Genomic DNA, 25651 nt, shown 5'->3' with positions numbered 1-25651 from the left:
TATCGTACCTGCCCCCAAAGGAAATGGTGAACCTCTGGCCATCAGCTGACCATTCTGAAGCTGCTCCCGCTGTCCAGTTTTCCCACAGAGTAATGCACAAACATGCTGGGACCCGCAGGCCCGCTGCAGGGTGTGGGTATGAGGAGATGTGCTAGGGAAAGTGGGTCCACAAGGGAGTTGGTGTCTGAACACTTCACCTATTGAGTGGGGGTGGTCCGAGGGGAGCAGCAGAGTTCAGAGCTGTCTAATGTTGGAGCCTAGGACTTGTTTTTTCCCTTAGCTGAGCGAGGGCAGATGGTCTTCGGATCCTCTACCTGAAGTCCTGATTGCTTGTAGGCCTTAAATTTCCCATAGAGTTCCTGGAGTGCCTAGTCCTATTATTGCCCGGGCCAAATTTGAACTCTGGTAAGTACGTTCAGCATAGTTGAAGTGCCTGCTGCAGTGTGAAATTAGAACTTCTATAGCATTCTTCTGTGTTTGCTGATGCATCATCCCACCTAGAGATGGCTGCTTGGCAGTTTTGGGTGGAGAATGATCCCCATGTACTACAGAGGGATCTGAACACTCCTGGACTCTGGACCAGATCTTTGTAGCTAGTCTCTGTCTAATTGGTTACTCGTGAAAGGCGCATGCTCTGCATTATTCATTCTACTGTAATGCTGTTGAGTTTGCCTCTCTTTGGTACTTGGACTATCGCTTACCAAGTGCATTGGGCCTGTTTCACTAGCTAATACAGGGAAGTGGGAGACTCTGCCTGAATATAATGAAGTAGAGCCCATCCCCGGGCGGTAGTGATGCGAGGTTTGCCAGCTGAGCAGTGGTTGGTTGGCCAGCACACAAGGGGTCTGGGGGCTTCAGTCCAGACCCTAATGGGCAGACGTTCGTGTCACCCAGACCACAGGGATCAGCTTAACCCCACTGTCTTCTCCTCCAGTTTTGGACCATGGGGAGCAGCAAGAGCAAACCCAAAGACCCCAGCCAGAGGAGACGCAGCCTGGAATGTGCTGAGAACGCCCACCATGGTGGCTACCCTTCCTCTCAAACGCCCAGCAAGACGCCTGTCCCCGACGCCCATCGGACCCCCAACCGCTCCTTTGGGAGCATGGCAGCTGAGCCGAAGCTCTTCGGAGGCTTCAATACGTCCGACACAGTCATGTCCCCGCAGCGCTCGGGGGCTTTAGCTGGTCAGTATGACGTCAGCTCTGACCTGCCTGAGGGGGAGGGGCGTCTGGAGGTTCTGGAGGAGGGAGGGTGTTAGAAGGGAGCCAAGTGCTCGATGAGGAAGAACCGTGAGCCTTAGGCTGGGGGGGGCCGTATGGCAGGTGGGTGCCATTTTTGCCAGATGTGAGGAAGGCTGCAGTGGAGAATCCAGACTCGCAAATGCCATGAGGAAAGCAGAGGCTGTGCCGAGCCCGGCTCATGGCTAATTGCCATGGAGGGGCAAATGCTTCCTGGAGCAGGAGGGTGGCTAACAGGATGAGTTTGGGTCTGTTTCAGGTGGAGTCACCACCTTTGTGGCCCTCTACGACTATGAGTCACGGACGGAAACAGACCTTTCCTTCAAGAAAGGGGAGCGCCTCCAAATTGTCAACAACACGTAAGTGTGTCTGCCTGCTCGCTGGGCTGGGGACACCTCTGCTGCGTGGGCTGGCGTCTCCCTTGGAGGGGTTTCGACCCTTGCTGCTCAGGGGAGCCCCGCTGGTAACGTTCTTGCCTCAAAACTGCTCTTCTCCCTCTTGCTTCTCCTCTTTCTTCCATGTTTAACCCCTGGCTGGTCACGTCTGTTGCCTGGTGTTTGCACGTGGTTCCTCTGGGATCCTTCCCAAAGCCCGGTGGTGCGGCTGTCTGCCTGAGGAGGGCTGGGCTGTGCCTCCTGTGCTAGCAAAGAGCCCCTGAGCTAGACCCAGGGGATTTATCAAGAGCACCACAAGGTGCCGTCCCTGCCTCCTGGGGCTGCTGCCAGCCAGGGAGCTTGGGGGCCATGTAGCAGCCCGTGCAGCACTAGGTGGTGATGGGCAGCTAGTGAGATCCTCCAACTTGCCCCATTCAAGCAGCCTCCCTTCTTACCTCCCTAGCCCTCTGCCCCAGGACTGGGTATGGTTCCCTGCAGCGCTGCCCAGAGTGCTGGCCAAAGGTGTCTTGCTAGAGAGGCTCTAGTCCCAACCTTCAAGGAGGCAGTGAAAGGAAACTGACCTGCTCTAAGGAGCATACCTGTGACTGGAGTCATGTGGTGTTTCTCCTCTACTTTGTGAAATAATGGTGCCCCCAGGTCTCAGTCCCCAGCGTCCTGCCCACCCCTTGAGCACTGGATGTGATGTGTATCTAGGGGCAGAGCCAGTGAATGCACCTCAGATGGTTTGACAGGCATCCTACACTCCCATGGAAGTGGGTAACAAACACCTGCTAGCCCTGCAAGAGGATCCACTGGGAAGATTGTGAAGCCCTCTGTGTCTTGATGTGACGCACTGCAGGGTGGGGGGTTTAGGTGCCAAGGGAACTGCATTAACCCAGGCAGCCTGCGCTGCAGGAGTTGGGCAGCAGAATGAGGCATTTGGGAAATCCTGGGGGTTACTGAGTTAGTCCCGCTCTCTTCCTAGAGTTGGGTCCTGCATCTGGCCTGCTCTCCCCACTGCTCGGGCGGGGTTGGTGGTATGGAGCTAGAGGCAGTCTGTGCTCTGGGAAGGTCCCGGAGGGAAACAGCAAAGGGAGGTGAGCAGCGAGCATGCACAGGGCCCACTGATAGAATGCAAGTGGCGTCTTCCCTTAGAACAATCACTAAAGTCACCACAGTCCCCTCGAAGCGAGATGCACAGAGGTTAAGTGACGTGCCCAGGGCCACAGAGAGAGCTGGCGTCTGACTCGGGAGTCCCTGGCTCCCAGTTCTGTGCTCTGACCACTTCACAGTTCCCCTCCATAAGCTGTGAAACAGCCCTCTGCTGCTGACGCTGTGGAGAGGGATTGTTGGTTGTTTCTCTGGCTGCTCGAAGCATCTGAGGTGTCTGTGGCAGGTGCTTTCTGGGGTGAGCTAGACCTAGAGGCTCTTATTGGAAGTTGCATTGTCCGGATCAGCTTTAGTTTGCCCTAGTGTTGGGTCCAGGCCTCTTCCTAACAGGCCTCCTAGGGTGAGCCAGAACTGGCTTCCACCCTCCCTGCCCTACCACCACCACTCGCCAAAACAAACTACCATTGGGAGGTATTGTCCTGTTACTCATGGTGCCCCTTGGCTGCCAAATCTCTCCTCTGCCTAGTGGCATCAACTTCCCCAGTCTTTAAATAAATCACACCTCTCAGGGGGTTTATTATGCTTTCCTGCCTCTGTTGCTGACAGCCTCACTCGAGGCGACAGGATCTCAAATCCCTTTTGATTGCCTTGTGAGATCTCTCCACGCACACTTTTCCCAGTCACTGTCCAGCCATGCCAGCGCCTGTGCGGTACCTCTAATCTAAGCCCTGTCTCTTTCTCTCCTGCACAACATGCTTTCATTTAGGAGAAAAGTGGATGTCAGGTGTGTATCTGTTTTTACTTTTTTGTTTAAAGCCAACTTCCTTCCCGGGTGAGCTAAAGGGCAGCTGGGGAGGGGGTTGTTTCGTGGTCCATTTATGGTCCCCGGTCACAGTTTGCATTTGGGCCCCTTTGTTTTGTTTTTCCCCCCAGTGGAGCTTTTATAGGTTCATTTTCTAACTACTAAATAGCCCTGCCTAGATCCATGTGCCCATACTGCGGTGGTGTGAATTCAGTCCCCTCCTCTCATCCAGGTCTGGCACCTTCTTCCCTCATCCCTTCCCAACAAAGCACTTCTTACCTGTTTGTTTTCTCTCCCCCTTTTTTGTTTCTCCCATTCATCCAAGCCACCAGTGCACCCTGCTTTCCAATGGCAATGGGAGATGCAGGCAGGACCGAGTGGGGACTGCTTTCACCCCGCCTCTCTGAAATTCCTGGCGCTGCACCCCTTGATCACTTCAGCTGCCCTGGTGGCATTCTTGCCAGCTCGTTGCATGCAGTTGGAAGTAGGATGGTGCAAAGGGCTGCTGTAGGAGAGGTGTTGAATTTGTTCTTCGTTGGAACCAAGTGTGTGCTTTTTAATAAGTGTGCATGCACAGACAAGCCTATCAATAGGTACATTTCAGAGCTCTTAAAGTGCACTGGCCGAATAACCATGCTTCAAGGAATGTGCATTCTCTGCTGGCAAAGGCTGTGCTGTGGGAGACGCATCAGTCTGGGTTCTTACACTTTCCCGTGCCACTTTCTTAAAACTAAGGAAACTTAAAATGTGAAGGGAACACTTAAAGATTGCAACATCGAGCACTGGCAGGTCCGATAACTCCCTGACTGTGAGGTTTCTCCTGCTATGTTACTTGTATAGTGTTACCCAAATGGAATTTTTCAGTTCCCAACTCCTATGTGTATTTGGTTATTAACTCAAGCCATAAAATCTCTCTAATGTGCGAAGTGGCTGAGTTCAATGTTGCAGAAGAAACCTTAACTTTGGGAGTGTCCTGACCCCTTTTTGAACGTTTGACTTTTGGAATCTTAATTTTGTACTAACACTAGCTTTGGTTTCTAAGGAGTACTCCTAAAAGGAGGAATCTGCCTATTGGGGATTCTGGATTGTGCAAATGTCTGGGGGAGGTTCCCCCCGCTCCCATGCACAAAAGGCACCTCTGCTTTCCATCTGAATGACATTTGCTCACTATCCCAAAGTATGTGTGTCTCCTTTGTACATGCTGCAGGAACTCTGAGAACAAAATGGCTATCTCTGCAGGGTGGGTAAAGTTCTTGGAACTTTTAAGGTGCAGTGCGCAGGAGAAAAGACGTCCGTTTCAAACTACATACCCCACAGTATCCAGTGTAACCGCATTGCTGTGACCTTCACTTTATCAGAGTTAAAAAACATCTTTAGAAAGCAGCTTCACGCAGTGCTGTTAGGGGAGTGACTAACCTATACATGTTGAATGATTGAAAAAAACGTAATCTTCTGCCTAACACACTGAGATGTGCAGACATTCCTGGGATAACCACCCATCTTGTCAAGCATTCTCGCTGACCTAGCAGTAGAGCTGGTATTCTAGCCACATGTTCTGAATGCAGTTAGCCCGAAACCTAGTCATTTTGTTTTCCTTTTGCAAAGTATCATTAGAAAAATATGTGGCAGATGGAAAATCCTGCCTGGCGATACATCCAGGCCCTTTGGTATTGGAACTAGAGTCATGTAACCTCTCGTGAAATGTGTCTGGTTGCGTGGGTTACAAACTCCCACCCACGCCTGGTTTTGAGTCAATCTGGGTTGGTTTATGGGTTTGCTCCGAAACCACACAGAGCTCGGTGTCTTCAGCAGTTTTCTTCTGGAGTCGCTGACCTTGTTTCGACTCAGTTAAACTTGAGAACGATCCATATGCTTGGAGTGAGAGAGGACTATTGCGTGGACCCCTGTGGAATGAAACAGCCAAGTGTCTCCCATCCTTGGGTTAAAGAGGAGAGACTCAGGTGCCTAGCCAGGAGGGGACTACACCTTTGCAAAGCTGGGAAGGTAGTAAGTGGCAAGGCCTTTCCTCTGCCCCTGAGCTTTGGTAGCCTATAGCCATAGCTCGTATAAAAGGTGTTTGGGCCTGCCAAATTCACTGTGGAATAGAACAGCAAGTTTGCAACGAGAGCTGCCCCGCTCCATTTACCACCCCTTAATGAGAGGCTAATGTCAGGGCTGACTGGACCATTTTAAATGCTCATGATATGCACTGTAGAGATGGCCCCCAAATCATGCCCCCCAATATGAATAATTGGATCGCCCAAACTTGATGTGGTTAGAAATCCGCCCCTGCTTCCGAACTGCCAGAATAATTTATGTTCTCGTAGCACCTAGGAGCCCCGTCCATGGACCTGTTGTGCTAGGTGCTGTACAAACACAGAACAAACAGAGATCCTGCCCCAAGGAGCTTCCAATCGAACAGTGAGCTGAACCAAACCCACCGATCAGGATCGCCAGCACCTCACAGTTCAGCTGCAGGACTCTGAGACCCAGTTCCCATTCTGTACTACAGCTATAACTGATGGCCCGGTCATCCCCGACCTGGTTACAATGCAGCTTAAATTAGCAGGCCAAGATTTCCAAAAGTGGCTCGGGCGTTTGGCTGCCTCCGTTTTGGGGAAGACATTTGTTAAGGTTTCAGAGGGTGGGAGCTCAGCACTTTCTGAAAAGTCACCCCTCTGATGTGCCTCAGACATTGAGGCCTTCATGAGGAGAAGTCACTTCTGGGAATCTTGGCTGCAGCATAACCAAGGCGTAACCTGGGACAGGGGCCCGGTTAAGGACTTGATACAGCTAGAATCACTTGAAATCATTGTCTCCATGCCTGCCTTCCCCCTTTGTCCCAGGATGGGTCGCCCCCAACACGTTCAGCAAAGCTGGACTTTCCTGTCACATTGGCCAGGCTGGAAAGCTTGAGGTTTACCCTGCTCATTCGGTAGAGCTGGTCAAAAATTTCTCTGATGGAACAGTTCTCCATTGGAAAATGCTGAGTCGATGAAATCGAATCGCTCTTCCGAAATGTGTTGGTTTTTGTTAGTTTCCCTGTCAAAAAATATTATCTAAATATTTTATTTAGACTTAATCATTTTTACTCAAACTGTCATATCGCTGAAACAATAAAAACAATGTTTCAACCTTTATCAAAATGAAACATTTGGGGATATTTTTGTTTCATGGGGAGGAAAAAATCAGATGTGGGGGTGGGTTTGTTTGTTTTTGGTCCCGATGTGGGCTGAAACCAAATTTTGAAATCTCAGAATTTCCCATCAGTTTCACTTTTCAGCCAGCTCTTGTTCATCCTCGTTGCCCAGTCTCTGTCCCCCCTGTAATGGATTCAGTACAGCACAGACCCGTGGCTGGCACATCAGCTTAGCATGGGGGGAGTGTGGAATCCCTTGAGCTATTCCCCACGCCTTTCCATGGAGAGGGATCTCTCTTCAGAGTGGCCCACTGGCAGCATACCTACCTACTTAGGGAACAGTTTGGTAGGATGCCAGCATCTGCCAACGTCCTGGGTGTTGCAGTGCAGACCGGATCCCGATCATGGGTGTGTAAGCAGTTTGGCCAGGCCTCCCAGCTCTCTTTTTAAATTAAATTAATGGAGATATCCTATCTCCTAGAACTGGAAGGGACCTTGAAAGGTCATCGAGTCCAGCCCCCTGCCTTCACTAGCAGGACCAAGTACTGATTTTGCCCCAGATCCTTAAGTGGCCCCCTCAAGGATTGAACTCACAACCCTGGGTTTAGCAGGCCAATGCTCAAACCACTGAGCTATCCCTCCCTCTTAGTAAGAGCTCCCAGAGTGCATTGCCCCCTGGATTGCTCTACATGCATCTCCTCTGGCACTGTAGCCTCTGCTGAGGCAGGATGGCATAGTTGACATGAGTTTCCCAGAATGCACTGTTGCTAGCTATCTTAGCTACTTATTTGGCCCCATTCCTGTGTTATCTAAGCACCTCACAACCTTCAATGTATGTGTATGTCACACCTCTGAGGGACAGGGCAGTGCTATTTTGCAGGTGGGCAAGTCACTTTCTCTCAGTGCTCCAAGATCTTATTGGGCAACATGGTAGATGCAAACATGGTCATATTATTAGAAAAAGCTGCTGTGTTCACAGTTTCACTGGGTCAAGTGACTGTCACAAACATGTTAAACACCACTGCACTGGCCTTGTAAATAGATGTGCTTGCTAATGGGGCAGTATTGGTGCACCTGCAGATGCACCATATTTCACCATTATACAGAGTGAAAACATCTGCAAAATGGGTCATGAGATGGCCTGAGCCATCTGGATCCAGGTTTTGGGTTAGCCCATTGTGCAGGGAGGGACTAGCAGTGGATCTGAATTTCCCCAGGGCTTACGGCGGAGAGTTCAGATCTGGAAGATGTGTGGCTGGGTTTCTTTTGTTAGCTCAGACCATCTCTTAAAATATGCCTTCAAAAAAAACTCAAGTTATCCATTCATTTGAAACATTGTTCTGAAAATATGAATCCTCTGGTAAAGTCTCTCAAGATCCTTATCAGGAATCTGCAGAGCTCTTGTAGATTTGTTTATCCTGCAGTCACAGTAAATTAGACACATGCTCGTCCTTCCTCCCTCCCATCTGACTCCGATAGAACAGTCTCCGTAATATGTGACTGCCATCTCCCATAGAACAAAACTTCCCCAGTCTTCTGGCATTCCTTTCTGCTTGTGACCCACTTACAAGAATCCCCCGAGACACCCCAGTGAAAATCTGGGAACTGGTGCGACGAAGTCGTTGCCCTGGATTTGTTTTCTCACTTCACCAGTCTGCTCATCACAGATCGCTGCTAATAGAAATGACGGCCGTACTTTATTGTGACAAGATGGTGGGCTTGACTATCCCGTTATCCATCTCATAGCCCTAGATGTGTTTAGACACTACAGTGATGAATCAGCATAATCTAGATTGGCTCATCTCAAATTCCAGCCTTGTTACTTGCCCCAAGTACAATTTTACGCTTTTGTGGGCATATACATTGGCTCCATCCTCCTGGTGTAGGTGAGCAAGTAGACTTGTTAAAATAGATTTTAACAACTTGTACATCTAGTCACTAAGCATGTGTGCACAGTAGCAGTAATTGTATGTGTAAATGGCTATGCATAATCCCATGGGCAAACGATGCACTTTTGCCCATGCAGTTAGGAATATTTGAGCTTTGTGTCTGGATTGGAAAATTTTCCTGCCCATTTCCCCAGGCTGCCGTGCCATCTGATCAGTGTATGTGCTGTGTTAGGGGTACATACACTCGTTCCTTTCAAAGTGCAGGGAGGTGGTCTTTTTGGGGAGTTTGTGCTGTCATCGTAGTCTATGAAACAGCTTGGTGGAGTCTGAGACACCTCTGTTCTGAGGAAACGTGTTCTCAAATCCACACGGAGAGTTTGTCTACCCAGCAGCCGAGGCCTCACTTGTGAAATTCTGCAAGATAAAGACATTCCAAACCACCTTGGCATTCAGGGAGTGCTTTCAGGGTTAGTCATTTAGAGAGAGAGAGAGAGGAGCACGCACCGCATGGAGCAGGAGCCACTGCTGTGTGCCTCTTGCTTGCTTCACATAAAGCTTATGGACCACATCTCACCAGGGCTGCAGCCAGCAACTTGTGCGCGACCACATGAATAACTGAGCTCCTAGACAGCTTCTTCAAGTGACTCCTGGGATAACACAGCAGTAGCTCTGAGCTCCCCATGCAGCCCAGTACTGAAGCATGGCTCCATAGGCACCGACTTTTACTTTCCCCAGGGGTGCTCTGGCCCCTCCCATGAGGCTCCACCCCTGCCCTCACTCTGCCTTTTCCCGCCCCCCAGGCCCCGGCTTGCTGTTCTTCACCCTTCCCCAAGCTGTCAATCTTGCACCAAACAGCTGTGGCTGGTGGGTGCTGAGTACCCGCTATTTTTTTCCGTGGGTTCTCCAGCCCCAGAGCACCCACAAAGTCGGCACCTATATGACTGGATCCATTTCTGCTGGGAGAGCCCCTCGCCCAATCACGTAAGCTCCTCATACAGGATCAGTGATAGGGAGAGATTATATGAAACCTGACGCCAGTGAATTCAAAAGGAGTTTTGCCACCAAAGTAAATGGCAGTGCCAATCAAGCCCCGTTAAGTGACGTTCATGCCTCAATCATTTATTTTTCACGCTCTGTCCCTCCCCTTTTTTCCTCTCTTCCTTCTTGTTGCTTTTATGTGATTTGCATTTAACAAACAAGTCTCCTTTGTTTGGCCGTCTTTTCTAGCACGCTTTTTTTAATTATCACAGTCATTTTGCTTTTTTCTTTTCTTTTCTTTTTCTTTTCCTTCTCTGCTTCCCTGTTCTTTCTGCTCTCTGGGATTTCCAATGCGTCACACTTCAGCCAGACTTGGTTCAAATTCAGATGGCTCCAAAGGTATTTTCAATGGGTATCTGATGTGCCCTTTTTAAGTAAGGAGTTTCCTTATTTAAAAGGCTATCGCCTGTGCTGTGTGTATGTGAGAGTGATCGCACAGTGACTGTGGCCATCGCATGCCTTATGGGACCAACGTGGTATCCTCACTGGAATCTCTGGTCAAATGGCATTTCTGAGTTAATGTCGGGTGCCCTGATACCGGAGCAATTTGACCCTTGTTGCCAATGTATTTCGTAGAGCATTTGGTTTGCTGGTGCCATGGGCTGTCATGATGGTCAGTGGTAAATCCCCCCTGCGTTGATGGGAATTGCAGGTGCTCGGCACCTCAGGCTCAGCCCTCTGTGAGCAAAGTTCCGTTATTAGTTCCCCTGCCAGCTTGGCTATTGTCCCCAGCGGTTCTAATGGTCCTTTGGAGATGGTACTTCAAGGTGAATTTCTAGTGACTGCCGTGGGGAGCGGTTGTAGTTGATGGTAAAAAATAATATTGAGAGCAAAGTGTGATGCTTTCTGTGGCCTAACAAATTCCGCTGCTCATCTGTAATGTAGGGTTGCCAGTTTTGGTTGGACGTATTCCTGGAGATTTCATCACACGACAATCTTTAATTAAAGATTAATCTTTAATTCCTGGAGACTCCAGGACAATCCTGGAAGCTTGGCAACCCTAGTAAGGACTGCAGGGAACATGGGAAGGTGGGCATACAGTAGGGCTCACAGCACCCAGACCCCAAACTGAACTAACTTGCCCTGAACCTTCAAGAGCTTCTCCCTTGCCCTGTTGACTCTAAATCGGGTTTCAGTCCAATCTGACTGTAGCTTTGGGTCTCTGAACATCTCCTGGTTCAGTAAAGCTGTGGGCACCCAACGGTGACCTAAGCAAAACAGTCCAGAAGAACTAGCTTGGAAATAACCCCGATTCCAGTGAGCTCCCTGAAAGGGCCAGGGTTGCCTGTTTGCAATACCTCCAGCCCAGGGAGTCCACTCTTGGTTGCCAGCTGCTTGGGGATGACTTCACTGCTTGAGAAGTTCCTCTTTTTGAATGTCTGTCTCTCTTTATTTCTCTTCCAGGGAAGGAGACTGGTGGCTGGCTCACTCCCTCACGACAGGACAAACGGGCTACATCCCCAGTAACTATGTCGCACCCTCAGACTCCATCCAGGCTGAAGAGTAATTGAAATCTTTTTAGACGGTTTAAAAGAACAATGCAAACAGCCTGCCAAGTATATTTTTTTTCAGACATTTTTTGTAGCCTCCTAAAGGCTTTTGTGGGCTTTCTGAGCTTGCCACTCTGTTAAATGTTTTGTTGTTTTTCTCGGGCATGCTCAAAGCCAAATGTTAAGACTAGATATGTTTTTGTGCCATATACAGTGAAATCCGTCTTGAGCAACTGCCCAGGGGTGGCCTGTGTAGTAGATGTGGCCCTAAAGGATCTGATTTTTTTTTTTTTTTCCAGACCAAATAGGCATTTAATTGCATAGGCAAGATGTTGACTAATTTACATATGCAAATTAGGGGCAGCATGCCAATAGTCACACTTGCACCTGCAGCGGCCCTATTTGTGTATGCAATCACACTAGTGGTCTGTGCAAACCAGGCATGTGCAATTGGCTGCACCACTAATTTTAATGTAAATCTACCCTGACAGGTTGCACGCACCATGCTGGAAGGCTTGACAGGGCTAACCCCAAATCACACAGACTCCCATCTGAACACTGCTGCAGGCGCTCCTGCAGCTTCCACTACGCTGTGAAAATAACACCCACTTTCTGCTCCACATCTGCGAGGGGCAGAATTCTTGGAGTAACACTGGGCTGGGATGCCTGGGGGACACTTTAATTAAAAAAGACAAGTGACTGCGTATGACACAGAATTGCTTTGGGGGGGGGAGAGGCTTTTGCTGTTTACCTAATTATATCTTTCCCAATAGATCCCTAGCCCCCTGGCCGTTGGGATTTGAGAACTCTGACGAATGCCTCTGGCTGTTAATGCAACCCTTGGTTCTAGCAATCGGTGCTATGGGGGAGGGGATGTTGGGGCATCCCTCTCTAAAATGTGGTAGCCGTAATGAAGAGGGTCTAAATCCAAGGGGTTTTCCTTGTGCTGATCTGTTGCTTGCTCTTCCAGGTGGTATTTTGGCAAGATCACTCGCCGGGAGTCAGAGCGGTTCCTGCTCAATTCTGAGAACCCCCGAGGAACCTTCCTGGTCAGGGAGAGTGAAACCACCAAAGGTAACTGAGTCCCCGGCAGGCGCTTAGGTCCATGGCGAAGGCCTATGGGGTGGTTAAGTCTTGGAGAACCATCCCTATATGGTGCTTCTGTCAGGATCTGGAGGCACGATGCAGTGGGTGGCCAGTCTGCTGGGTCCAGGTGTCTCCCCGGGCTAGGGTGACCAGACAGCAAGTGTGAAAAATCAGGACAGGGAGTGGGGGGGTATTAGGAGCCAATATAAGAAAAAGACCCAAAAATCGGGACTGTCCCTATAAAATCGGGACATCTAGTCACCCTACCCCAGGCTCTGTTCTCCCTCTCACAAAGATGGAATGCGGAGATGCTAGCTGGCATTGCTGAGAGGCCCCCCTTCTCTGTGCACACAACCCCTATAGTGCTCCCTATCCTGTGCTTATAGGGGCAGCCTGTCTGCAGTACCCCCAGAACCCTTGTCCTGCAGCAAGGGCCAATACTCACCCTTAATCGGTGACCTTCTTGCTTTTAACCCTTGCACTTTTAATCTGTCCCCACTCAGCCAGCCTGTTCCAATGGGCGGTTCCCCACTCTCTTTCTCCAGCCGATTGGCTGAGAGCTGGGTGGGATTGAAAAGTCTGGTGTAAACAGTCTCCGATCTTGTGCTCGCCTCTTTTCCACCCCCCACCCCCACCCTCCGGGAGAACAGTGCAAAAACTGGGTCACTGAGCTGGGAATAGCTGGGTAACCAATGGCAACGGAGAACTCTGCAGTTCCCTCCTTCCTGTAGTGCCAGGGGCTGTTGGGTTTGAGCTGCTTCATGAAGACTGTGTGAGGACCTGGCTGAGGGGTGGAGCAGGCTAGCTTATACCCGGGCAGCAGCAGCCTCTGCATCTGCAGAGAGCCTGGCTGTGAATTACATCCGCACTGGGTGCTTGTGCTTGCTAAGATTTCACCAGCCTTGCTCTGACCTGGGTGCGCTCAGTGCAAGCAGCATAATTGCTCTGAGTCGTACAGAGATTTAGACTTGGGGGTGGGGTATTTAGTTAATATAACTGAATGTTGTGTGTCTGACATGGGTGAGTTCTGGTGCTGTCTCCAAGCTGGGTTGGAGCGTGCAATCCAAGGCCCCAAACAGCTCTCTGCATGCTGACATGAGATGTTCTGGGATGGTGAAGTTTAGGACTGGTATAAACGGGGGTATATAGTAACTTATGTAGCAACGTCCCGCTAGATGGATTCCCATGTGCTTCAGGCGTAGGCTCCATCTGTGCTTGGAGCTGGGCGCGAGATTCCCAGCTCGCGTCGGCAGCTCGCCCTAGCTCTTGTTGAGCTAGCGTGCTACAAATAGTAGTGTAGCTGTGGAAGCATGGGGAGCAGGGACTGGCAGCATGGGCGAGCTGCCCTGAGTATGTACCCCTGGGATCTGGAGCGGGTTTGTCCCCCTCGCAGCTAACCCGTGCCACTGCTCACCGCTGCCTGTGCTACTGTAGCTAGCTCAAGGAGAGCTAGCGTGAGTCTACACAGTCTCAGAGCCTGGGTCAGACTCGGGCTCGTGGGGGTCAGGTTACTGAACTAAAACTAACTGTGTAGATGTGGGCTGGAGCTTGGGCTCTGAAGCCCATCCCCATCCTTAGGCTTCAAAGCCCGATCTCCTGTCAGAGCCGCAACATTTCCATGGCTTTTCTTAGCGCCGTAGCCCAAGTCAACCTAAGTGTGCCAGACTCACTCCCCCTCCTCTGTTGTGCACTCATCTCTGGGTGTTAGGTGGCAATGCTACGCAGCCATCATGCTTGCAGTGCCTAGAGATCTTGCCCAAGTCCAGGGCTCTGTGGCAGGCATTGTACAAACACATGGGAAGGCAGTCCCTCCCCACGAGAGCTTAGCCTTTGGAGATCAGACAGAGAAGGGAGATTATCCCCATTTTGAAGAGTAGAAACTGAGGCCCAGGGAGTTTCTCAAGGTCACACGAGATGTCTGTGTTAGCTCAGTTCCCGGCTCTGCATCTCCCGAGTTCCAGCAAAGCGTGTTCAGGAGGGGAAGTTCAGACTAACTTCAACGACTGGGTGAACCTATGTTAACAGAGGGTCACCACCCATATAAGGATTTGGTCAGGGCTCTAGGGAGTCTGTCTGTGTCTGTCTGTCTGTCTGTCTTTTGCTGCAAAAAATCCATTTAAACCAATAAAAAGAGGAAGCCTGGAACATTTCACTGCTTGAGAGTTGTCTTGGTTTGGATTTGTGCTGAGGCGGATTTTCGACACTCCACAACAGGACAAGTCTGTTGAGCAGGTTGCCAGTAGCTCACTAGGTCATACAAGTTACAAATTTTATTTTTGTATGTGGCGGCCTCTTTGCCCTGAAATGAGTCCAAACCACTCCCTCACCAGGATTGATCCTGCTTGCCTGCCTAGAGTGCCCACATCTATCCTGGGTACTGGTGGAGCCCCCATTGCCCCCCAACATTTAAAAATGGAAATAGCACATGCACACTCTCCTTTCTCAGCCCATTGGAGCAATAGCTTGATTTAATTCATAGGCTTGTTTGTAGGAGTGCGTGAGAAGAAACACAGGCACCGACTTTCTTCTGTCTGGGTGGGTACTCCACCCCTGCTCTGCCCTGAGGCCCTGCCCCTTTCCCCAAGGCCCCACCCTTTCCCCACCTCTTCCTGCCCCTGCTCCGCTTCCTCCCCCCTGCACCTCCTGCACGCCTCTAAACAGCTGATTGGTGGGTGCTAAGCACCCACTTGTTTTTTTCTGTGGGTGCTCCAGGGCTGGAGTTGGCACCTGTGAGAAGAAAAGCTAATCTGCTCTTCGAGGCCTCTGGGGGATGCCTCTGTCTCAGTACTACTGCCAATGAGCAGTTGGATAACTATAAAAGCGATCAGGTATCAGAGGGGTAGCCGTGTTAGTCTGGATCTGTAAAAAGCAACAAAGAGTCCTGTGGCACCTTAAAGACTAACAGATGTATTGGAGCACAAGCTTTCATGGGTGAATACCCACTTCATCAGACACATGTCTGTAGAGGCGATGTGCTGCTTCCACCCGTGTCCAGTGCCAAGTGTTTGGTGGAAAAGGCCCTTTGAAGGTAGGTCTGCACAGTGTGGTTCTTAGTGTGGGTTGACTGACTCGTGCTATCTCCGCATGAGGGGAGAGCACTCAAAATAGCAGTGTCGACACTGGCGGTGGCTCCGGCTAGTCACCTGAGCTCAGACCCAGGGGCTCAGGTAGGCTTGGACTAGGGCAGCTAGTGATGTCCATGCTGTTCTCTTTAATGCACTTTCTCGAGCAGAGCTAGTGGGAGTCTACTCGTGCTGGGAATCACACCTCCCAGCTGCAGTGTAGACAGACCCTAAGGGGGTTACGTGGTATAATGTTTGGGACTGGGAGCCAGGGCACATGGATTTTCTTCCTAACTTGGCCACGGCTCGCTGTGAGACTGTGAACAAATTGCTTTGTTGCTCTGCCAGTGTTTCCCCATCTGCATAGAAGGTGTTGCACTTCACAAGGGGTATTTTTAGGCTTGATTCAGTGTTTGCCAGCTCTCGTGACTTTGCTGGTTCTCACCCCCCAATAGATACTGCAAGACTCACAATGAAGTTCCAGCTCCTGGAGTCATGTGATTTTTGAAACATTTGTGGTTTTATTAGCCCTTCCTGGTTGCGGAGGAATGCTGGAAAATGTGATCCCTATCCACTCCACCTGCCCCCACAAAGGTTCAAGAATCAGAGGCATATAGACTTTTTTGGTTCTTTTTATTTTTAAAAATGTTATGGCTTTGGGGGGGGCTGACTCACTATTTTTGCACACTTGGGTTGGTGCTCCTGTTAACGAACAGGACACTGGTCAAATTTTGGCCCCAAATGGAGGTCTGGGAGCTCCTGAAAACACTTCATTAAGTCTTAGAATCAGCATGATCTTTTTTTTTTTTTTATTCCAGTGAAAACAGTTTATATGAATAAAACACCAGCCGTCCCCTGCCGAGCTGGCAGCCTAAACATGGCAGTGCTGGGAGCTGAGCTGGAGCCCCCCCGAGCTCCAGAATCCCAATGCCCTCCAAAGCTGGAGGGTGCTGGGGATTAGCCTGGGCCCTTCCTTTGAGAAGCTGATGAAGAAAATTGAGATTGGCTTTAAACATGATTTTTAGCCTGAGGGGTCTGTCACTCGTATCTAGCAACGACCCATCCGAGGCGCTATGCTAGCGCAACACACTCTTACTTCCTTTCAGAAAGGGGGGGCTTGGAGCTCTCCTCCCCACCCTTCCAGCTCCCACAATCCAACTATTCCTCCTCTTTGGGGATTGGGACTCAGCTGGTTCCTGCCTAGGCAGATTCCTCCTTTGTTGCTTTTGTTGTTATCTGGAGCCTTTCCCAGTCGTGCATTTATCTTCGCTCCCCTCACATGGCTGCTTGCCCTGTTGCCAACCCAACCAGCACTAGCAAGGCTCCAGAGGTCACGTTCCCTTTTGCCAGCTGTTTCCCCTCTCCCGGCTTGGCTCCTGTAAGCCAGCAGGGACTCTTCCTATTCATACCTCATCCGGGAATCACACAGGGAGGCACCTTTGTCCTCTTACCCTCACTTCCCCACAGGGAGGTGATAGCAGGGCCAGCTGATCCTAGACACCTCACCAAAATATTCTCCATCTCCCTGTACGTTCCACTGAAGAGCCATGTCCCCATTTAAAGGGAAGTGGCTGGTTTTTGTGCCTGCCCTTTTGTGTACTCTGCATCTTGGTGCTATTCATTTCATGTTTCTTCCCCTCCACTCTCCTGTCGATGCCTTGTTAAGCCAATCCAGTGAAATTGGAACAAAGATTCTGTGCTGTATGGGCCAGAGAAGTGGTCGGGGTACACCTGTGTGAGTGGGTGTGATGGATATGTGTGATTTTTGTCAGCTGCCTCTGGGCTGGAATGTGCTAACTGGGAACACCTAGCAGCACTGCACAGCAGTTTAGGAAAGAAGTGAGGGAACAGTATCCAGGAGAAACCGCAGGGGGGGATTTAGGGAGGCGGAACGTAAACCCTGGAATTGATACTTGGCCAAGACACTGAGGGTTAATGACCCCATCTTATACTGCCGTTGGATCTCCTGGGATGGCATAATGCCAGGTCTTATGTTTCATACATGACATCTCTGACAAGCCCCACAGTGTGTCCTAGCACCATGCTGGGGCACTGACAGGGCAGTGAATCACCAGCATCACTGCCTTAGCGGCTAGGTGTTCTGTGGAGGTCTGCCATCTCCAAGTATTCTTTTGACCCCACACTGGTTAACTTATGGCACTTGACAGCCTCACTGCATGAGGAAACATAGCTGGAGGCCACAACTGGAGTTGGCCTTGCCTGCTCCTTTGTTCAAAGGAAATGGTGCCTCTATACTTTGATTTCTCTCCCCCCCTCCCCCGGGTCCTGCTGTGAAGTTGCTGTCCTGTTGCACTGGCATGTCCAGAATCTCTTCCATGGACACAGTCCCACCCGCTGGGAAGCCTCGATCCTGTCAGCAAGGCTGTGTGTATTCCCAAACCCTGGGGCTGTACAGTACCAGGGAGAAAGCAATGTGCAGCTGTCACAACCAATAGTTGTTTGCATTGGTTCTCCCCTCGTCTTACTCTGTCACACTGGCTACCTTAGGACTGTTCAACTTGTCCCAGTCTTAGGATGACACGTCAACCGAGTTACGTCTCTAAAGAGCATGCGTGCCCCTGCCCAGGCCCCTACCCCACCATCCCTCAGGGGGAGGGATAGCGCAGTGGTTTGAGCATTGGCCTGCTAAACCCAGCATTGTGAGTTCAATCCTTGAGGGGGCCACTTAGGGATCTGGGGCAAAAATCAGTACTTGGTCCTGCTAGTGAAGGCAGGGGGCTGGACTCAATGACCTTTCGGGGTCCCTTCCAGCTCTATGAGATAGGTATATCTCCATATATTATTCCCTTCCTATAAACCTCAGAGGAATAAGACATGCGCTTCTATTGCACCCTACTCAGTCATTTCCCCCCTGCTCTTGGAGTGTCCCCTCAAGGTCACCAGGAGGACTGAGGTGCACCTTCTCTCCCCACAGGTGCCTACTGCCTCTCGGTCTCTGACTTTGACAACGCCAAGGGGCTCAACGTAAAACACTACAAGATCCGCAAGCTGGACAGCGGTGGCTTCTACATCACCTCCCGCACACAGTTCAACAACCTGCAGCAGCTGGTGGCGTATTACTCCAGTAGGTGTCGTGAGACCAGTATCAGCGCCCTACATTTGTACTGAATGCAGCTGAACCCATTCCCTGCCCTGCATTCCTTTACAGTCTACGCAAAGTAAAGTGTAGTCAGGCCTGGGACAGCCGCTCAGAAAAAGCAGGGCCTGAGGGTTAGTAATGACAGAGGAGAGGGTGTCTTGCCCCAAGAGTTGGGTTTGAAGGAGGGGAAAGGGGCTGCTGGACAGATGAGGTTACGGCGAGTGTACAGGGCTTGGGGAACAGCCTGGTAAAAGCACAGCATTGAAAGTGGGAGAAGGAGATGGAGACATCGGAGGAGGGTGTACGGAGGCACAGAGATGTAGTTGGGGGGCAGGCTATGTAGGTCTTACGTGTGAATTGAGGCTGTGTCTGTCTCTCTCTTCGCAATGGGGAGTGGGGAGAAGGTTGGAGCAGCTCCCTCAGTGGCTGCAGTGGTGGGACCCTTGTGTGGACAAGGCTCCTGCAGCTTCTGGTATTCAACACTGCGTCACTCTAGACTTGCTCTGATCAGGTTTTGTTAGACAGGGCTGCTGACATCTTCTATCTTAGTGCTTCCTTACAAGCTACCACTGACGCAGCTGCACCATTGTTGGCAATGATGGGTAACTTTGCCAATAAAAAAATCCCCAGTATAGAAAGCCCCAGGGCTGCATTGTGGTAGGGATGGGAGGCCTGGGGTTGGCCCACAGCTTTATTTTGGCAGGTCAAGCAACCAAAAAGAGAAGCCAAAGATCTGTTTCCACTTCCCTGAAAACATACAGGATGCCAGGAGACTTGGTGATTTTAGATAGAGGGAGTAAACATGAGGATCCCTCCCCTCTAGCCCTTGTCTCCTAAGGAGATGTCATGTCTCAGCAGGGGAGACAAATACTAGATGTTAAGAGGGAAATTATCAAGGAAGGAAGACTGTGTTTTCTCCCTCCCCTCTGCAATGCAGAGAACGACCCCCTAGAGACCTCTGGCCTAAATGCCGTAGCAGGTAAGCAGTGAATGGCAGGCTCCATTTGAAGTCTGGAGGGGGGATGTTGTCTTCCACATGGAATGTAGCACCCCAGGCAAAAGGGTCCCAGGCACCCTTCCCACTGAAATAAAATGGGGAAGAGGCAAATAATGGGATTTTAAGTAAGAAGGGAGGGGAGGATGATCAGAACAGACTCTGCCGCTTTGGAGGCTGGCAGGACTTCCGGTGAAGATGCCGTCTATCTAAACTCCCCTTCATGCCTGTCTATCTTCCCCCTTGCCAGAACATGCTGATGGCTTGTGCCACCGTCTCACGAACGTGTGCCCAACTGCCAAGCCCCAAACGCAAGGACTTGCTAAGGATGCTTGGGAAATCCCCAGGGAGTCTCTGCGACTGGAGGTGAAACTGGGGCAAGGCTGCTTTGGAGAAGTGTGGATGGGTAAGGATTCCTCCAAACACACACGCCTAAGGCGGCGGCGGCAGCAGGTGCCTGGGCCATGGAGTGTCTGCTCCTCTTGACTTGTTAATGAGCCAGCTGGATTTCTGACAGGAGGGCTGGATGAGAGAATAGGAATTTCAGCCTTTGTTATTCCTTGCAGCAAGTTGAGTAATCCCTCCTTCCTGGCTGATGTCTCCCACCTGGGTGGGAGAAGGGGTGCTCATTGGAGGGATGCGAAGCTTCCCCAGTGCTGAAAGTGCCCCCCTAGGGCGCTCTGAGGGAGCGTCTCTCTTTCCATCAAACAGGCCGTATAAATGGGATGGGAGGGAATAATTTCTAGCACCGTCAGAGAGCCATGGATTGCGGCCAGTGCAGTGAGTGCTGGCCAAGGAATGCTGATGTGTCAGAAGTCGGGTGGGATGCGGTGAAATCTGCAGCTCTCCCTGTGCTAGTCAGGCTCATGCACTTGTAGGACTTCCACGCCTGGTGCAGCATCATCCCTGCACATCCTGTTGCTAGTGTGTCATGGCATAATCTGGCTGTGACTGGGTGCTGGGCACCGCGCCCCTGAAGGCGGTGTGCTAGGTGAGCGCCTGTAAAGGCAGTGCCTAATCCTCCAGGGGCTGCTTCATAAACTGGCTCTGGCTTCTGCTCCAGGGACCTGGAATGGCACCACCCGGGTGGCCATAAAGACTCTGAAACCCGGCACCATGTCTCCAGAGGCATTTCTGCAGGAGGCCCAGGTGATGAAGAAACTCCGTCACGAGAAGCTGGTTCAGCTGTATGCGGTGGTGTCAGAGGAGCCCATTTACATTGTAACAGAGTACATGAGCAAAGGTGAGTGCCTGGCACCCAGGGGATAGGGCTGGGGCAGCTGGACAGGGGGGCTGGGGCAGTCATAGGCAGGGCTGGCTCCAGACACCAGCCCAGCAAGCAGGTGCTTGGGGCGGCCAACGGAGAGGGGTGGCACGTCTGGCTCTTCGGCGGCGGGTCCCTCACTCCCTCTCGGAGCAAAGGACCAGCCACTGAATTGCCGCAGATCGCACTCGTGGCTTTTTTTTGCTGCTTGGGGTGGCAAAAACCCTGGAGCCGGCCCTGGTCATAGGCTCTGATAACTGAGGAACTGCTTCCTATTTGTAACTGAACCTCCTGTGTGAGCAGAGAGAAGCGTGTAGGGCAAGCTGCACTGGCCACCGGCAGCAGCGAGATGCAACCACCTGAGGGAGCTGGAAGGAATCTCTCTCCTAAAACGGATTCCATAGTGCTCCCATACATGGAAAGCCGGGTCCTAGTGGGCGGAGGTGGAGACCTATAAATGACCCAGCCAGCTGAGCGCAGTCTTACCCATTCCTCCATAGAAGGCGTGTTGGATATTTACCGGCGGCACCCGCCCGTGGCAATGTGCAGTGTTCCCTACTAGAAAGGATAGAGTTAAGGGAGCTGGGAGCCACTAGAGTGCAGAGGGGTAAGGAGACGGCCTGCTTGGGAGCTGACTGGGGAGGGGGAGGGCACAGGTTGTGAAGAGAGGAATAACCACATCCTGCCTTACAATGCTCCCACTCTGGTGCATGCACTGCTGCCCTCGACTGGATGGAACTGGAGCTGTGCAATGTTTCATAGGCCCTGTCCTGCTAACAGCTCAGCCGGCTGGGGCCTGTGGGTTTTTTTTTTTTTTTTTTTTTGGAGCAGGAGGATTTGGATTCTGTCCCTACTGTTGCCATGGCGTTCCAAGTGGCTGTAATGTGCAGCAATGAAATCCCAGGTGGCTGCAGATTGGTTTAGCACAAGACTCCTCACCCCAGCCCCAGCCCATCATCCACTAACTCCAAGGGCAGCTGCATGAGGACACCTCCTTGCTGTTCTGCTCAAAGATCATCAAGTGGCCGAGAGTCTGGTGTCCACTCCTTCCTAACAGTAGCTGACGGTTGTGCCTTTCCACCCTAGGGAGCTTACTGGATTTCCTGAAGGGGGAGATGGGCAAGTATCTGCGGCTGCCCCAGCTGGTGGACATGGCGGCTCAGGTGGGTCTGGCTGACTGGAGAGCTGCAGTTTGAATTTCCCTTTTATCTTCTTGGCCGCTGTGGCCCTTGGACTTCGGGCCTTCTCATGCCTGGTCTGAGTGGGGTGTGGGAGTCCAGCTGCCAGAGAGGACAAGACCATCATGCCAGCCTTCACGAGTGCAATCCAAGGCCAACAGGAATCTACTAGCACCAAAGTGAAATGTCCCCCACAGTTTGAGGCGCTGCCTCAGATGTCCTTGTCTTCTGAATTTGGGGGTAACCAAAGCCAGCAATCCCATGGGGGCGGGGTGGGCAGGGAAGAGAGGAAGAATCTGTTCAGAATGGGACGGCCTCTGTCCCACATGCCCTTATCTCCTTTCTGTTTCTCTGCCACAATTGCTCTCTCAAGCGAGGCCTGGGAACTGGATGGTCGGGGCACAGCCAGAGCCAGAAAGTGCTAGACTTTGGCTCGCCTGCCTTCTGGGTCTTTGCCAGCAGTTGCTGGTGTATGGCACCTCCGCGGTGAAAGGTCAATAGCAGCCTGCCCTAAGCAGATTTATAGGGCTCTGGAGGGTCACAAACTTAGAGCTGTACTCTGGAAAACCGTGAGGGATCCTGTGCTAGATCTGTAGCCCTGATTCTATGGCGCATACACGGGAACAAAAAGCAGCTGTCGTCCCTAGCTTGGCTCCTGCCACTGGACTGGTCCCATCAGGTTTTACTGCCCTGACCTGGCTGCTATAGAAAAGGCCCCCAGTCTGGGGCTCTGGGTGGTATTTCATGTAGTATCCCGGGGAAGAAAATCCCTCATCACTGCCAGGCTTTTGTCGTCGTCGTTCCCCCCCGCTCCAGTGTCTTATTTATGGCCACAAACCTGCATTCGCCTGACAAAGCATCGCAAAATAACTGCGAGCCCCTTCCAAGTCCTATCAGCTCAGCGTGACCCAGCCCCCGGGCTGATGTTGGGTTGCCACTTTACCACCTCTCTTCCACCTCCGGCAGAGCCTCCCAGGTTGCTGCTGGAGTGCCGGCTACGTTTACCGTGCCCACAACGCAGCTGCAGGCAGCTCTGCATTAACACGAGCACAGTTGTGAGGTCTAGTGCGTGTCCTGTAGCATCTAACGTTCTCTGCGCACTGTCCCGTGTGTGGGCTACAGATCGCATCTGGAATGGCATACGTGGAGAGGATGAACTACGTCCATCGGGATCTCCGAGCTGCCAACATCCTGGTGGGGGAAAACCTGGTGTGCAAGGTAGCCGACTTCGGCTTGGCCCGGCTGATTGAGGACAATGAATACACGGCCAGGCAAGGTATGGGGAGTGGGAGGGGGCGCATAGCCTTTACGTGCGGGCGTCAAAGGGAGCTGTGGAAAATGGAAATGACTGAGGCCCAAACTGCTTAGCATTTCCAAGCGGAGCAGGGCAGGGCAGGTGAGAGCAAGGTGGCACAAGCCATTGGTATGTGCTCCTAGGTTCAAGTCTAGACCAGCTGAGGAATGACTCAAAATTGTTGCCTTCCAGCCGCTCTTTGTGGGTCTGTCTGGTTCCCTGCAGGCGGGCCCCCACACTGCATAGACTGCCCCGCTGGCACGGGTGGTCACTGCAGAGGGGCCAAGTACTTAAACAGGGCATGGAGGCTGAAGTAATCCCTTGCCCCCAGCCAGTGAGGGAGCCTGCACAGACTGCAGGTGTGGAGGGACATGGCTCTGCAGGGCTCTTGATCCAGCACTTCTCAGGAGTCTGCAGTCACACTCCTGTGCTCAGATGTGTATGGTGTGACCCTGCTGCTCCATTAAACCAGCACTTGAACTCCCGTTCACCTGCTTCTACTCACCCTTCCCTGCTGGTGCTATTGGAAAGTGAAGGGGATGGGATTTGGGACCCTACCTTATGCTTTTCAGACTTACTCCTGATGCAGGCTCTGTCCCCGCCTAGATATGAGAACTTAATAAGGTGCTTGCTGTCCCTGTAAGAGCTGAGGGGGAAGCAATCACCGTCACTAGTGCCACGGACTGCAGAGGGGGCAGGCATAACTTTTCTCCAATGCTAGTTCTGTAGCCTAGTCCTCTGCACGGAGGTCTGCAAGTCCGGCTGGTGAAACCTCCCACCTAGAGTAGCTCTCAGCTGACACCCGTTGTGGTGTCACTATCCCTCTGTTCTCCATGTGTAGGCTCCTCTAGTGGACATACAGGGTGATTGCATCTGAATCTTATTTTCTATCTCTGTTGCTTAGGTGCCAAGTTCCCCATTAAGTGGACAGCCCCGGAAGCTGCTTTGTATGGCAGGTTTACGATCAAGTCAGATGTCTGGTCCTTTGGAATCCTATTGACTGAGCTGACCACGAAGGGCAGAGTGCCATACCCAGGTAAGAATAGGTACCGACTAGACACCAGGAGGTCCTATGCAGTCACTGGCCATTGCAGGCTCTGATATCAGCTCAGGCTGTGGCAGATCCCAGCTGATCTATGGAGAAGTGTTTTGTCTAAGTTGCCATAGTGACTCCTAGGCTCATCTCAATGGAGAAACTTGCTGTGGTGTTTCTGCCACTGCTTAGGGATGGGAGTGGATAATGAGGCCTTCCCCATGGTGGGAAAGACCTGAGTGGGGTCTTGTACTTGGACAAAGATGTTCTCTGAGCCTTGAGTGAAGGCCCAGACCTCCTGCCTTGGATCAAGTTCTTCTCCCATTCATGCTTGGAGTGAGTGACTGGCTGTATTTAGGGCTGAAGAAGATCTAGCTAGCAGAATATCAAGGTTCAGTTCCTAGCTCTACCACAGACTAGCTACATGATCTTAGTCAAGTCAGCTAGCCCTGGTATGTCTCACTATTCCCTCTCTTGGCTATCAGGTATGGTTAACCGGGAGGTGCTGGACCAGGTGGAACGTGGCTACCGGATGCCCTGTCCTCCAGAGTGCCCCGAATCACTGCACGATCTGATGTGTCAGTGTTGGAGGAAGGACCCAGAGGAAAGGCCCACCTTCGAGTACCTTCAGGCTTTCTTAGAGGACTACTTCACATCGACAGAGCCCCAGTACCAGCCAGGCGAGAACCTATAGACGTGGGGATGGCTCCTGGTGCCAAAGACCTTGCTCTCCTCCTGGTGTGTCCATGCACATGTCACAAGACACGCGGCATCTCAGGAACTCCTTGCAGAGTCTGGTTCTGGTGACTAGCCCTTCTCCCAGAGGGTGGGACTGGTGCTTTTTAGCCCCGCAAGGTGGAGGGGGCTGGGTTCTCCTGATCACGAATTATTGATTTATGGTCTGTGTTTAACAAAGTGTGGCCATTTGACCTGGAGATGAGTCTGAAGGGAATTGGCTGTGTGCAGTGACTGGGGGTTGGAGAAGGAGCCTTTCCAGAAGAAACCCAGGAGGGAAGGTCTGTGCAGAAGCTGGAGGGGTCTTCCTCCTAGTAGTTCTGAAGTTCAATGAAAGGCATTAGACAACCTCTGTCTAACAACGACCTAGGCTTCCTTGCAGCCTACCTCTCACTGGAGCGCTTGGCTCTGCTGGGACTGGATGCTAGTGCTACAGATCGACACCTTTCAATCTCCGATCACGCAGCTTCCAGCCTCTCTCTTTTCTTTTAAACCAGCACAAGGTTCCCCCCATACCTCTCTGCTCCCTACACCTGTTCCCAGAGCAAACTTGGCTGCAGTTCGCTACAGGAATGTTTGTTGTTTCAGACTGAGAGACTCTTCCAGAGAGGACGTTCACATTTCAGTGCTCACATGACTCGGTCTCCACAGCCCCATCCTGCTGGTGTACAGGGCTGTGGCATTGGGACGCTAGCGCCAGCCCCCTTGCCTTGCTGCAGGTCCCAGGCACATGTGAGTTTGGATCAGGGATGCTGACTGTGCCTGGAGGCTCGTGAGGTGATTTTTCTCCCCAGGCGAGATTCTACTGGAGAGCTAGAAGGACTT

The 25651-nt window shown here is 51.5% G+C and overlaps 1 protein-coding gene across 3 annotated transcripts; it reads left to right on the top strand.

Moving 5' to 3' along the window:
- Nucleotides 1-943: 943 nt before the first annotated feature.
- On the top strand, nucleotides 944-24785 carry SRC (SRC proto-oncogene, non-receptor tyrosine kinase). 3 transcript variants are annotated; one of them, XM_065414849.1, is made up of 12 exons: nucleotides 944-1184; nucleotides 1498-1597; nucleotides 3492-3506; nucleotides 10995-11093; nucleotides 12051-12154; nucleotides 18164-18313; nucleotides 19573-19728; nucleotides 20386-20565; nucleotides 21673-21749; nucleotides 22887-23040; nucleotides 23963-24094; nucleotides 24577-24785. In XM_065414849.1, the coding sequence occupies exons 1-12, from the start codon at nucleotides 944-946 to the stop codon at nucleotides 24783-24785; spliced, it is 1617 nt and encodes a 538-aa protein (XP_065270921.1). The 3 variants fall into 3 exon arrangements, with proteins under 3 accessions (XP_065270921.1, XP_065270920.1, XP_065270922.1); XM_065414848.1 differs by having other exon boundaries at nucleotides 3489-3506; XM_065414850.1 differs by lacking the exon at nucleotides 3492-3506.
- The last annotated feature ends 866 nt before the right edge of the window (nucleotides 24786-25651 follow it).

Source organism: Emys orbicularis, chromosome 12 (genome assembly GCF_028017835.1).
Source record: "Emys orbicularis isolate rEmyOrb1 chromosome 12, rEmyOrb1.hap1, whole genome shotgun sequence".
Classification (NCBI taxonomy): Eukaryota; Metazoa; Chordata; order Testudines; family Emydidae; genus Emys; species Emys orbicularis.
Note: the sequence above shows the minus strand (reverse complement) of the source record. Positions and strands in the feature narration are given on the sequence as shown.

Bases quoted from the DNA above. Each gene is read 5' to 3' on its own strand.
- SRC (XM_065414848.1), top strand. From the start codon at position 944: ATGGGGAGCAGCAAGAGCAAACCCAAAGACCCCAGCCAGAGGAGACGC. The intron at 18,314-19,572 runs GTAGGTGTCGTG...CCCCCTTGCCAG, and splicing joins GCTGGTGGCGTATTACTCCA to AACATGCTGATGGCTTGTGC. The intron at 19,729-20,385 runs GTAAGGATTCCT...CTTCTGCTCCAG, and splicing joins CTTTGGAGAAGTGTGGATGG to GGACCTGGAATGGCACCACC.